This window comes from Pagrus major, chromosome 16 (assembly GCF_040436345.1).
Source record: "Pagrus major chromosome 16, Pma_NU_1.0".
In the NCBI taxonomy this organism is placed as follows: Eukaryota; Metazoa; Chordata; class Actinopteri; order Spariformes; family Sparidae; genus Pagrus; species Pagrus major.
The window spans coordinates 12,992,596-13,006,516 of record NC_133230.1 but is presented as its reverse complement, the minus strand read 5'-3'; the positions used below and the strand labels follow the sequence as shown (position 1 = coordinate 13,006,516).

General features: G+C 43.0%; 1 protein-coding gene across 2 annotated transcripts in view; it reads left to right on the top strand.

Moving 5' to 3' along the window:
• Positions 1-7,400, top strand: part of map7d1b (MAP7 domain containing 1b) — a 40,256-nt gene extending 32,856 nt beyond the window's left edge. For both annotated transcript variants that reach the window (XM_073482697.1, XM_073482698.1), the window contains 9 exons: positions 719-861; positions 1,325-1,560; positions 1,789-2,134; positions 2,442-2,622; positions 4,742-4,846; positions 4,933-4,983; positions 5,082-5,136; positions 5,219-5,476; positions 6,755-7,400. In XM_073482697.1, coding sequence (XP_073338798.1) covers positions 719-861; positions 1,325-1,560; positions 1,789-2,134; positions 2,442-2,622; positions 4,742-4,846; positions 4,933-4,983; positions 5,082-5,136; positions 5,219-5,476; positions 6,755-6,765 — 1,386 coding nt within the window. In that variant the 3' untranslated portion in view covers positions 6,766-7,400. The remainder of the gene's footprint in view (positions 1-718; positions 862-1,324; positions 1,561-1,788; positions 2,135-2,441; positions 2,623-4,741; positions 4,847-4,932; positions 4,984-5,081; positions 5,137-5,218; positions 5,477-6,754) is intronic.
• The last annotated feature ends 6,521 nt before the right edge of the window (positions 7,401-13,921 follow it).

The following is a 13,921-nucleotide window of genomic DNA, read 5'->3' as shown; positions in this document are numbered from 1 at the left end:
TTTAATAGCTGCTCTAATCTCCAAAACTCACACAAAAATAGCCATGATGGATTAAAAGCACTAGCTAAGACGACAGCTATGTTTTTTTGAAACCTAAAGCTCTAAACCCCCTGATCAAGTTCATATGAATGACAGATTAAATGATTATGTGTAATGCTAAAGGTGTCTGTGGAGCTTCTTAGCCTCTTCCAGCTCGTTTCTGTGGCTTCACTTTGACTTTTTTGTCCTACTCTCACTGCTCCTATCAGCATCGTTTTACAGTTATAAAACTCTAATATCCCACCCTGCCCAACAACAAACAGAAGACAGACACAGTTAGCATCTGGCTTGTAAACATAATGGAGCATTCGGCAGCTAAATAGGCAAATATTTCCCTCAGGAGCCCAAACACGAGTTTAATATGAGAGTGAATATTGGACTCAGATTTATCAGATTGCCTGAAACAAATAAATGATAATGTTGTTCTGTGCTTCGTTGTCAATGTTGTGCTTAAGGCTTATTTAAAAATGAATCAATAAATGCTTCACAGTCGTTTTATGAATGGCATGTGAAAGAGAAACAGACAGTCATGCCAGGGTTGAAGATTGTTTTTCTTGTCTTATAATGTGATCTGGGAGGAGCCTCTATATTTCAGGTTTAACAAAAGGCCTTTATCTGGAGCAGAAGCGCCGGCCTTCGCCTGTGGTCATCACTGATCATTGTCCCGTCTTTCTTCAAGGTGGACAAAAAGAAGAAGGAGAAGAAAGACAAGGAGAGGGAGAATGAAAAAGAGAAGATAGCCCTCACAAAGGAGAAAGTGCAGAAGAAGAGACATACGGCATCGCCCACTGCCACGACCACGAGATCCAGGCCGGAGACCAGGTATCACCGATATCCCTGACAGACTGTATTTATAGCTCTGAAAATGTTACATTAATTTAATATTGAGGACTGGCAGCGAGAGAGAGGGAGCTCATGTGTCCTCGCGTTTCATCCCCGGAGCAGGTTAATGTCTGACAGATGGTTCAAGGTGCTATAATCTAACTACCAAAAGAGATGCTGCTGGACACTTTTCAGTGAGCAGTCGATGGACGGTCTGCCAGCAGCAGAAGGGGGTTTTCCTGACTGGTTCACAGGAGGGAAAGATGGCTCCTGCATCTCCTCCTCTCACGTTACACTCCCCTGCAGCCAAAGAGTAATGGCGACCAAGTGTGGAGTTTCAGATCGAGTCGCTCATCTCCTCCACATGACCTAGATATGAGCTTTATGTAGAGCACTGGGAACCTTATTACCTTTTCCCTGCACTGCTGTGAAATCACATCCCCTTTTCTCTTTTGCCCCTCAGCACCCCGAAGCCCAAAAACAGACCTCCATCACCTGCTGCCCCAAAAAGCCGGCCCCTGTCCCCGCTGGTGCCTGCAGCAGCCTCCAAGGCCCCCGCAGGCAAGAAGACTCCTCCTGGCACCAAGACCAGACCTAAACGAGCCCAGACGCCGGCCAGGGTCCAGCCCCAGACAGTCACTGCGGTCGTGGAAACGGGCCACGAACCCCAGCAGCCTGATGGCTCAGAGGAGAAAAAGAGTGAGTGTTTCCAAGCTTCAAGGTGACCTCGAGGATTTGGCCGACATTTGTGTTTCAGCGTGAAAACAGTGTGAACACACACGATGACAGCAGAGTGTGTGTGTGACTTTACTCCATGGCTGCACAGTTCATGTGGTCAAGATGAATATCACAGACATTTTTAAAGTACCTTATAAACCTAAATCTTTTCTACCTTATGACTGTGTCTCTCCGTCTCCTCTCTGACAGACGTCCCTGCCATCGTGGTGTCCTCTGCTCCGGTCACACCTCCTTCCCTCAGCCCTCCGGTCGTTTCAGCCGCCTCTCCAGCGGTGCCGAGCGTAGAGCCGGCTGCCTCGGCTGCTTCTCCTGCCGCCGCCACTAATCCTGCTCCTTCTGCTGCACCCACCACCACCACTACTGCTGCTGCTGCTGCTGCAGCTGCCTCCACCCCGGCTGCTCCGACCAGCAGGCCATCAGCCGGCACCAACGACCCGGAGGAGGCCGCTCGAGCCCTGGCCGAGAAACGCAGACAAGCCCGAGAGCAGCGGGAGAGGGAGGAGCAGGAGCGTCTGGAGCAGGAGCAGAGGAACAGGTCAGACGTCACGTCAAGATCAACATCAGTCTGTTGATGCTGCTGTGAAAATATCTAGTTTCAACAAAAAGACAGGAACTCCTGACAACATGATGTAATCCAATACAACAGTGCTGCAATAAAAAAAACACATTTTAAAGCCAGCATTTCATTAAATTGCATCATAATGTAAAGTTATTTTGTCGCACCCCGGTAGTTTCCTCGCTACAATCATTTCCTCGGGGGTTTCCTGGAAAGAATCATGAAATTTGGCAGCTCACACTTAAAACACTTTCTGCAAAATAAAGTACGTACCTTCTCTTGTCAGGATCCTTCGTGAGGAGGCGATGGCGCGGGAGGTGGAGGAGAGGAAGCGCAGGGAGGAGGAGGCTCGGTTCATGGCCGAGCAGCAGCGCGTGAGGGACGAAGCCCAGCGAGCTCAGGATGAGAAGGAGGCGCAGCAGAGAGCCAAAGCTGAGCAGGAGGAGAACGAGAGGCTGCAGAGACAGGTCAGTGAACAGGAAACGCAGACCTTATTATTATTCGTCACGGCCGGTGATTCGTATCCACGGTGACGGTCGAACACCAGCTAATACACACGAACTATACTGGTGAATAAATGCTAGTTTCAGTCCAAAATGCACAGACTTCTCTACATTTTAGGGGCCTTCGGTGAGCGTCTCTGGCAAAATCACGCAGCCTTACTCCTCGAACACACTGATTCAAACCCCTCAAACCTTCACTGAACTCACTGTCCAGGTCCTCGATGAGACACATGATCATTCCTTCTGAACTGTAAACACTTTACGCTCTGAAAACCCTCTAATTTTCCATTAACCAACATGAATCCCTGTGATCCCCGCATGCAGTAAGCCCATTTACCATCTGGGCAGATTAATGGATACGAGGATGCCTGAGCTGTCGGTGGCAGCGGTGGGGGTGGGGGGTGGGGGGCCCAAACATCAGGCCCCGGTCTGACTCGCTCACCCCTTGACTGTCTGGCATCAGGGCAGATTAAAGCAGGAGAATATGTGCTGCTGTCACGGACGATGTGTGTCATGCGTGAGTCCTGCGAGTCAGAGGGCCCTTGTCTGCTCGATGCCAGCTGGTGACCTCCATAATGGTGATGAGCGGAGGCTGAGGGAGCCATTGTGACAGTGACAGTCCTGAGTTGCCTCCGTCTCATACTCTTGGCTCTGCAGCGGGCTGATAGTCGGATAAGCAGCGTCAGTGTGCGCCGGGCCTGAAGCTTTTCCCATTTTCCCCTGAATCGGACCATTGTTCCACCCTGACAGCTCACTCGCTCCGGGCTGGAGAGGCCCTCATATATTTTAGAGCTCATTTAGTTCAAGTGTTGAGCTCTCCGAGTGTCTGCAGATGAAGACTTGTACCCATAAAATGTATACAAATAGCTGCAGTCAAAAGTCTGTTCACTGTGGTCAAACAGCAGATTTAAATGGCCGACAGATGAGTGATTTATGCACACATCATAATTTCTGTTTTCACTGCTGACTTGAACACGTCTGCTTGGTTGGTACTGATTCTAAATACTCAGTGAAGCGTGTAATGGAGTTATTCACATAATATCAACCCTGGCCTGGAGGCTGCAGGACAGACTGAGCATGTGCTGCCCCCTGGTGGTCCAGAGTCGTCTGTCCAGAGAATTACTTTCACGTATAACGTTTGCCGAATTTACAAGAAGGTCCAAATAGTTAAGAATTTGTTGCAGACGGTGTTTCACAAAGCTCATAAAGTCTCTCTGATGCGAAAACCCTCAAAACTGAGTGATTTTTAAAGGGAGTCTGGAGACTTTCTCCACAGTGTTGAGCTCTCTCACTGTCTGAAAATGTGTGCGACTATTTAAGATTTGTGCCAAAAAATCAAAACTAATAGCTGCAGTCTGAAGTCAGTTCACACCTGGTATCAACATGTAACTCGATCTCACTTCCCTGCTCTGCATGCAAATACAAAAAAAAACAAAAAGAAAGAAATATCATCATGTGTAACATATGCCGAATTAACAAGAACACCCAGATTGTTAAGAATTAGTTAGATACAACATTTCACAAAGTTTATAAAGTGTCTCCTAATGCAACAAATCACAAAATTGAGGGATTTTTGAAGGGAGTCTGGGGATTTTCTCCACGGATGATAAAGAAGTAGCCTTTATTATTTATTGTTAAGTGTATCTGTGAAATCTGACATGTTTATTGACAATTAAATGTCATCTTCTTTTGTATATCAAGTCTAAATTGTGAAACAGACAGGCTGGTATTTAATGCCGAATCAACAAGAAGGCATGAATAGTTAAGAATTAGTCATAGAAAGCTTTTCACAAAGTTTATAAAGTTTGTCCCAATGCGACAACTCTCAGATTTGAGCAATTTTTGAAGGGAGTCTGGGGATTTTCTCCACAGACAACAAAGAAGTAGTCTGTATTAGTGTAAACAGTGAGAGGTTAAGTGCAGCTTTTAAGTGGCCTTAGAGACAAAAATGTCCAACACTCGACACACACTGCTCGTATCAACACGTGCTTCATGTCTCTTAGCTGCACTTGTGAACAGGAAGTTGTTTTACTTAACTAAGTGTTATTTCTGTCATCTTCATATCAATGTTTTCTTGTTTCAGAGGGAGGAGGCCGAGGTCAAAGCCCGCGAGGAGGCCGAGCGTCAGCGCCTGGAGAGGGAGAAGCACTTCCAGAAAGAAGAGCAGGAGCGTCTGGAGAGGAAGAGGGTAAGTTCAGACACTCATCAGTATTTCCTCTTTTTGAGAAAAACATCAGCAGCTGACTGTGTGATCTCCCTGTCTGCTCTGCACAGCGCCTTGAGGAGATTATGAAGAGGACCCGGAAGAGCGATGCAGGAGATAAGGTCTGTGTGATTCGTTTCAAACAAGCTGGAAGAAAATAAACTTCCTCTTCTTCTTCTTCAGAAATAAACAAATGTGTTTTTGTTTTTTCTTATCGCAGAAGGACGTCAAAGCTTCTCCACAGGTCAACGGCAAGGACACAGAGCTCAGTAAAGGTCAGAGTCACATCTTTAACACAGTCGGTCTGTCATTTAAACAGTCTGAGAAGGATCTGATTTATTTATGTTTCTGCTGCAGCTGGAAACCTGCAGAGTCCCGGCGCAGCAGTCCTCAGCCCGTCAGCTCCCGTTGTAAACGGCGTCCAGCCCGCCGCCCACCAGAACGGCGTCTCAGCCAACGGAGAGGCGGCCGACTTCGAGGAGATCATCCAGCTGAACAACAGTGGGAACCCGACGCAGACTCAGAGCGGGCTGGTCAGCGAGCCGATCCTGGCGTTCGAGGGCGGAGAGCCGTTCCTGATGAAGACAGGCCCTATGAAGCCTCAGCATGTCGCAGGTGAAGAGATGGACACTAATTTCTGCCATTTTTCTTCTAAAAAAAATCATGTGTTTGCCTTTTTAGGTCTGTCAAAGTCCTTTAAATGAAACAAGATGGAAAGAAAAAACCCTAAACACTTAAACATGAACTTTTCAATCAATGAATCCTGAAGTCACCAAAATTAGCGTGTATACTGAGGTCTTTTAAATACGGGTGACCTGCTAAAAATAGGCAATTGACGTCATCATGAACGTGCCCAAAAAACAGGGAAGAGTAGAAAACAGCAGATAATAAACCTCATCAGAATACACCCAGAAGAAACTTGATAAAATCTTGATTTGATAAGTCTTAATCAATGATATTCTGAATTAGATTAGTTTTTTCCGGAGCTGATAACGGAAGTTGCTGAGGAGTGACGCATCTCGCTTCTTTCTGGTCTCTGTTGGCTCCGACCACACGGAAGCCACAACCTGCTGAGCGATGATCAAGCGCTACCTGACGGAGACGGACGGAAAGATATTAGCTAGCTAGCGTCCTTAACGTCAACACACGTCGTAGCAATCGCAGAGGAGATGCTGTGACGGAGAGGAGATTAAATTAGCCTGTTCAATCTGGTGTTGAGTTCACGTCACAGCCGAGCCTAGCCGGAGGCGATAAGTACCTGTGACTACTGCAGACTCTGATAATTAACAGTCACCCTGCACATAAAAACCAGATGTTAGTGGGTGTAAGTGGGTTTTTTGGCCAGTGTGAAAGGGGTACAGTGGTAAAACCTTTATCTTTTAATTACAAGGCCCCCAAAAGACCACTCTGTCGCCTATTGAAATGGTAAAAATGGAAAATTCAAGATCAGATATTCTGTAAACCGCCGTCCCAAGATGACAAGACATTCTTTTCTTCATTGTGCGTACAAACAAAAGGCTTTTTCCCTCGCTGTGGGGGCGCACAAAGAATCAGAAATCCTCTCGGTCCTCATGTGTACGAACTGCACGAACACAAAATGATCAGAAACATAAAGAAACAAAGAGACGACGCCCGCAGCAAACCCCGGAGTACACAGTACCAACGGAAAATAATAAAAAGAGAGAGCATTTAACGTGTGTCTCAGAGGAAAGATGTTCAAGAATACAAATAAACCCAATGTGTGCACGTTAACTGAAAATACTGAAGCAGCAAATCCTCACGTTTAACCTGCTGGAAAAATAAAGCTTTGATTCCACATTTAAGAAATGAACATTAAATATCAAAGAGAAGGTTTCTGGCCGGTCTCACCTGTTTGTTTTTGTTTCCCTGCAGAGGTCCTGTGAGTCCCCACACATCCATGGAGACGCGCCTTATGTCTCAGCTTGAGCTATGAGATTCATGCCACACCACAGCGGCTTATAAGAATAGTGTGCCAAACAAACAAACGATGAACTGCGCTGAAAAACTCACATCTACAGTATCTTGCCACAGAGGACAAAAGATGACGAGGAGAAGAAAAAAAAAAACTCTGCCTGGAGAAAGAAAAAAAAACAAACTCATCTGAAATATAAAAAACATGCAACAACGACAACAACAACAAGTATTCTCTGTCTTCACCGCGTGTTCTGGTGCAGCATTTGTCAAGTTTTACTGAAACGTCACGTACAGATTTTATGGTGCACCTTAAAGATGACTGACTGTGTAACAAAAATTTTAGAAAATACAGTATAAGATCCTGGAAATACATAATATTTGACAATGGTTGTTATTATTACCGTCGTTACGATATTGTTATTGTTACCTTAAGTTGAACAGTGTGTGTGTGTGTTTGTTGTTTTTGTCTTGAATTATTGAGTTATTTAACACGGGGGAGCATCGTAAGGACCGGCCACAGACAGTGTATGTAAATGTATAATGAGCCCGGCTGCCTCGGCCTCCTGTTACAGGGGATCTGTGAAATAAAGCTTTATGAAAGGGACTCGGCTCCATCTGTCCGTCTGTCTGTCTGTCTGTCTGCATCAGAAACATCAGAAAACATCACACACACATATTAATATGACATCACAAGGAAATAAGACAGTACATTTACTCAGATACTGTACTTGAGTGCACTTTTAAGGTACTTGCTGTATACTTTATTTAAATTTTCTTCATTTATACTCATCCTCCACTACATCTCAGAGGGAAATATTGTACTTTTGACACCATTAGCCATCATTTACTATCATTTATCAGACAGCTTTAGGTACTTGTTACCTCTCAGCTTAATGTTTTTCATTACAAACACATGTTAAGAAAAAAACTTCTCAGGTGTTTTGTTTAAATCACTTTTGGAGGCCCAAAAATGATAAAGATAAGTGAAAAGTCTCCAAAATAACAACAGAGTTTTGTAGCAAAACCTATTTTTTGTTCTCGTTTCCTCTCCAGTTAATCATCTCATGACCCTTCAGATTTGTGTTATGATGCTGACCCTCAGGCTGGGAACTGGACTTTACTATATAACTGTATGTAAAGTAAAAGTTGCCCCGACTCGAACAGCTACAACTGACTGACTGAGACTAAAGCAGTGATAAATCCTTTTTAATCGATTGTGTTACATATAGTTATTTTAAATTAATTTTAAATGTATATGCAGATACTTTTACAAATTTTCTTACATACTTGCTCAAGAGTTTTACTCTTAAATTACTTAAATTCAGGTCCCTAACACTAACTAGCATGTTCAGAGAGACCACAGGGTGGCAGCACAGACTCTGAAGCACTGGTTTTTATTCAAACTGGGGTCCATGAGTGGGCTGTTGTTGGTCCCCAGCAAAAGGAAGAATAGATTATTACACAAGGAAATAAACTGTTTTGGTGGTTTTGAATGATTGTAATTTATATTTATAATACATATTCAAGATCACCATCATCCTCCGAGCATTAACCAGAAAGTAAAATTAAGCTGAGAACTAAGAGATGCTGCTGAGTCCCTTAATCCATAATAATAATAATAATAATAATAATAATGATGAATTATATTTTATATTAATCCTCATTCAACTATTGATACATTGTATGTGTTTTTTTAACTTTCGTTTTGGATCATTTCGTATTAATGCATATTAATAATTTCACCCTCAGCTCATATAATATGTCTATAAAATACTGTGTGGGGAGAAACCGGAGCACCTGGGGAAAACCCACACACTCTCCAGTTTGAGTCTGGGAACAGGATTTTATGTTTGACAGTATTAAGACTTTAACAGGGTCCTTCTGTTTTCAGTCTGTTTGTTTGACTTCATGTGACACAGAGAAGAGAGATGACCTCAGACAGCTCTGAGTGTCGTCCAGCTGAAGGCTCAAAGGTGTGAGTCTGAGCTCAAATCAAATATCAGAAGCCTTGTGGTCGCTGCTCTTGTTTTCCCGTCAACTCCGAGTGACTCTGTCCTCAACCTGAACTCTCACCGCAGCAGCAGCCGGTCCGTGCATCTGTCACCGGGTCGCTACCGTATCAGATGTCTCACAGAAAACACTGGAGCTTGTTTCTGTGTGACCACGCTGCCATTTGGTGCAGAGATGTGATTCTGGACGGACACCAGAGGGGGAGGACATGTTGTCTGATGGTAGCTTTTTAATTAGACAGCTTATTCACTGTGTGATGCTGTGATCCTGTGAGTAACGAGACCCTGTTTACTCGTCTGTCTGAGCAGAGCTACGCTGCAACTCGTGGTTCTATAGTGTTCTGTTGTGTGTCTGATCAGTGGGTGTTCACCTGGATGAGACAGGTGCAACACGGCAGTGTGACGTCTGTCACGACTCTGGTGCAGACCGACATATCTCAACAACTACTGGAAGGATTGCCCTGAACTTCTGTACAGACATTCATGTTCCCCAGAGGTTGAAGCCTAACGACTTTGGTGATCTTCTGACTTCTTATCTTCAGTGATATTTTTTGTTTTTTAGTGACTTGTCTCAATCCTAATGACGTTTGTGGTCCCCTGACTTTTTCTTTAGCGCCACCAGCAGGTTCAACTTTTCTCTATCAGTGAAATATGACAGCATCTAGTAGACGGCCATTCATGGTGCCCAGAGGATGAACCCTAACAACTTAAGTCATCCCCTGAGTTTTCCACCATTACTACATCTGTGGTTCGACTGAAATGTCTCGACAACTGTTGGATGGATTGTATTTCTTTGAACCAATCACCATCGTCTTGGGCGATGCAAAGCCCAGGAGAAAAATTAGAGCCCTGGTATTAAAAAGACAATATCGTGTGTTGATGATGATTGAATTTTCCTTTTTTGGGTGAACTGCTGTGCCTGGAAACAGCCTCATAGAGCTGCTAGCTCGGCTGCAACAGCTCTAATTTTAGTAAAAGTTGATCTTAGACCATCGGTACAGACGCACATGCTGAAACAGATCATTCAAATAGAAATTGTGTATCTTCGGGAACCTGCAAATGTTCTGTTTTCATGTTAATGTTCAAATGCTACAACTGGAGGTCACATAGACGCAGGACCTGTAGTGTCTTTCATGCTGCTATCTCTGGTCCCACATTGATCTGTTGGTTTGTTGCCCAATCAATGTGGAACCTGAGATAGCGGCCTGAAAGAAATTACAATACGGGAAGTCAGTGTCTCTCTGGACTTCAGCCAAAAGCAACAGGATGCAAATGTCAAACTGTCACAGAGCTCAACGGTTCAACCTGCCCATCCTTCACGTCACAAACGGCACGAGGTCATTGTCATAAATGATGCAGAACGTTTGAACCTTTCTACATTTACAACCTTTTAGAAACGTTAGCACACCCTGCAGGCACATTACTCACTCTTAACTCAGATCATCCTTCAGACAACATCATTGAAAAGGCCTCCAGAGAGGGAACTATTTATAATTCAGATGTGATTTCACCAAGTGGTTGTCAGACTGTTGGTTGCAAGAAGCTTCTCCACGCCGGTCTTCACCACACGTTTCTATAAACGAGGAGGAAGAGACGTATCACTCTTCTCTGTTTTTCGAGGCACTTTCACTCTCCCCCCGCAAGGTAAGCCTCATCTTTTACTTCTGTTTTTATATCTTGAAAATCAAAATACACCGCTGAGGTCTCAATTTCCTCTCAGCAAACAAGACAGACATTTTGATTTGAGATGTAGATTTTATTGTCTCGTTTTCCATCTCTGTTCTTTATTAAATTAATCATGCTGACATGGTTCAGTTAAGATAAGCAGGAATACAATTAGATTAATTAATAAAATACTGATAAAATACAGTCTTTCCCGTTTTCTTGTTAGTGCAAGTGCACAAATTTTCAACATTTTTGCTTTGAAAAGAGGAAAAAGTCACTTGTTGTACTTCTAATAAAGACTGGAGAAACTGTTAAACAAAGCCGAACTGAACAACTGGGCTACTGTCAGTTAAATATATATAAATAATATATGAAAATAAATAAAAAGGTGATAATTTGGAACTTTTTGGTGTTTTCTAGATGGACTCTGGCTTTGACGGCCTTCATCTTATTTTTACTTGTTCCTCGTTTGCTCCATTTTGAATGATGACACAAAATGCTCCTCAAGTTTCATGTTGCAGGGAGAAAACATGCGTGCAGTCCCTTTAATCTTACTGACTTTTACTTCACTTCCATCTGCTGATCTCACTGCTCAGAGTCGTCCGCTGCCTCTTGGTATTCGAGCCTGCAGAGAGACCATAAACAGCTCGTAACAGTAGTGACAGACAGACAAGGAGCCATGTGTGGCCCCACATTGTGGTCAAGGCAGAGATTTTGTCGGGGGTTAATTTTAACTTTGGCACGCCCGAGTGTCCGACACCTGCGCTGCAAAGGAAAATGACAGTGAGTATGAACTGTTTGCATAGCTCGGTGGAAGGTCAACGAGGGGCGATTTGATCGCTGCGTGCCATGAAGAGTTGTCAGAATTCAAACCAGGTCTTTGTGCAGGATGTGGATAGCTGAACTCCCTCTCTGACAGCACAGGCATCATCAAAATGTGAATGTTTTCCTTTCTTTTTCGATGAAATAGTTACATTTCAGGTGATTGAAAGGCGATTTTGAGTTGAACGAAAAGGGTCAGTTATCACATTATAACGTCTGTTATGTTGCAGAGATATCTACTGACGTTAGCATGCTAACCAGCAGGTCCACAGCTCCTGTACGAGCAGAATAAACACCAACGCTTCCCCGGTGCTCCGAGCTCCCAGTCTTGACCGCTAACTGCACGGCTAACTGAGCTAAATAGCTAGCGGCTCTGGTGATATTAGATATATATTATATATTATAGTTTTGTGTACATGTTTGTTTCAAGTTATTTTTATATTTCAGTACTTTATTTTTTAGTACTTTATACATTATTATTTATTATCTTTCTCCATTTAAATCTCGTTTATATCTACAGTGTGATATTGTCTATTTTAGAACTGTAACGTACGCAATTTCCCCCCAAAGTGATAAATAATAATAATAAAATGCAATAAAATCAGGGAAGTCAAGAGCAGTAAAACAAGAAATGTAAAACAGTAACACAAAGTATAAAAGAGCAATATTAAAACCTCTGAAAATGTTTTTGAAAGTGTTGCAGTTAAAACTGTAAAGGTGTTATCCCTCTTTGTTTTGAACCTGGAACTGTTAACAACATGTAATTCTCTGGTTTCATGGTTTCTTGGAGCAGAATAAAGTGTTAGGAGTTCTGAGATGTAAAGCGGAGCCAGACTACAGGGATTAAAATTAATTCTGTAACGGATCGATAGCTGGTGTAATTCGGCCAGGACCACTGACATGTTGTTTAGCACCTGACAGACTGTCTACGCACAAGGAAGATTTTAAAAAAAGGAAGTAATAAGGAAACAACGTCAAACAGTCTCTGAACAATGAACCAAATGTTACAGCTCTCCAGTCTGGTTGTCGAGGATTTGTTTCCTCCTCACTGTGGGGGATTTAAACGCTCCCTGAGGTCAACAGGTGGTGCACAACCAACCTCTTATCTGTAATGTTTTATTTTCTTTACGTTGGAGACGAACTTCTACACCTTCCTCGGTTTGTAACAGACTCTGACACAAGGCACACTGACTGATCTCAAGAGGAATCTCCTCGAGGGACGTCTTTGCGACAGATCTGTTATTTATTCACTGCTGACTCCCACATATCCAACAGAAAACATGTAAGTGAGCTGACACAGAATATAACTTTAGTAACCAACTAGTGTATTTGCGTTTGGCCAAGGCCCACTGAGCCCTGAGTGGTGTTAAGGATGGAATCTGTGTGTGTGATAGGAGGCGTTATGAGGCTTACAGTCTGATAAAAATAGTGCACAGTACTACAAACAGCACCAGCGCCAGGCACTAATGACACAGAGTTTCAAGCCAGAAGACAAGCTGTTTGTTTGGGGATGCTAGGAGACTGTAAACAGTTGCTTATGAAAGATCTGCCGATTCAATGATGTAATTAACCCCAAAAAAAGGATGGTTAGTGTGTGAGGATCCTGACCTACATGCTGTATCCAATCAGCTACGAGTCCTTTCAATGCATTTATTTATTTACAAGGACGAACCAAAGGAATCATCCATCCAGAACTAATTTTGTCACAAGAGAAATAACGACAAAGACCAAACAAAAATGGCGTTCATTCTTTGATTATCAGCAAACAAATCTGAGATTTTTGATGGTAGGTTCACTTACTCGCAGTTTGTTCGGGAATATCAGGATATGAAGCATTAATACACATCACCAACGGACATGTTAAGGGCCTTAAAGGGTAACTCCACTCATTTTAGGCATAAAAGTGTGTTCACAGGTCTTGTGGAGTACGACTGCACAGTCACATGAAGACTTTTCGTGGCTCCAGAGGAAGCCGGACTCATTATGGACGGTTTAAAAACAAAAGATCAAAATCAATACAGCAGAACCAGATATATCCATTTTTTTTATTCAATACATTCTTCTTCCTTCTCAAAACCTGTTTCCTACGTTTTGGAGAGTTTTACAATATTAATGAGGTAATAATACAAACTCAGAAATATTTATTTTTTCCATAACTGAATAAACAAGCTGTTCTCAGAGGAAAATAAGGTCCCCAGAACACTGTTTGAAGCTGGAAAGGTGGCAGGGTCCGCCACATATAAACAAAGTAAAACATTCATGTAAATAAAGACAGTTTGTTTATTTAGTTTGTTTAGGTATAACAAGAAAAATGATGTTTCCCTTCTGATTAACATTCATTCGCCAAATCTACAAATAGATTTTCCAGTTAATGGTCACTTTCACCAGAGGGTCTGGCCCGTTTCCAATAGACCGAAGACTATGCTTATCTTACAGAGGCCCTTTGTCAAAATGTAGTTTTATGGACCATCAATATGTCAGATATTGTGTGCACATCAATGCATATTTAGGCCTGTAAGTGATTTGTTTTTAGACAAATGCACAGAGGAGGTGGAGAACAGGGACTTTCACAGGGCCCAGCAGCTTATGTTATTGTCAGTCAGTTAGTCTTGTCTCTTTTAAACCTCAT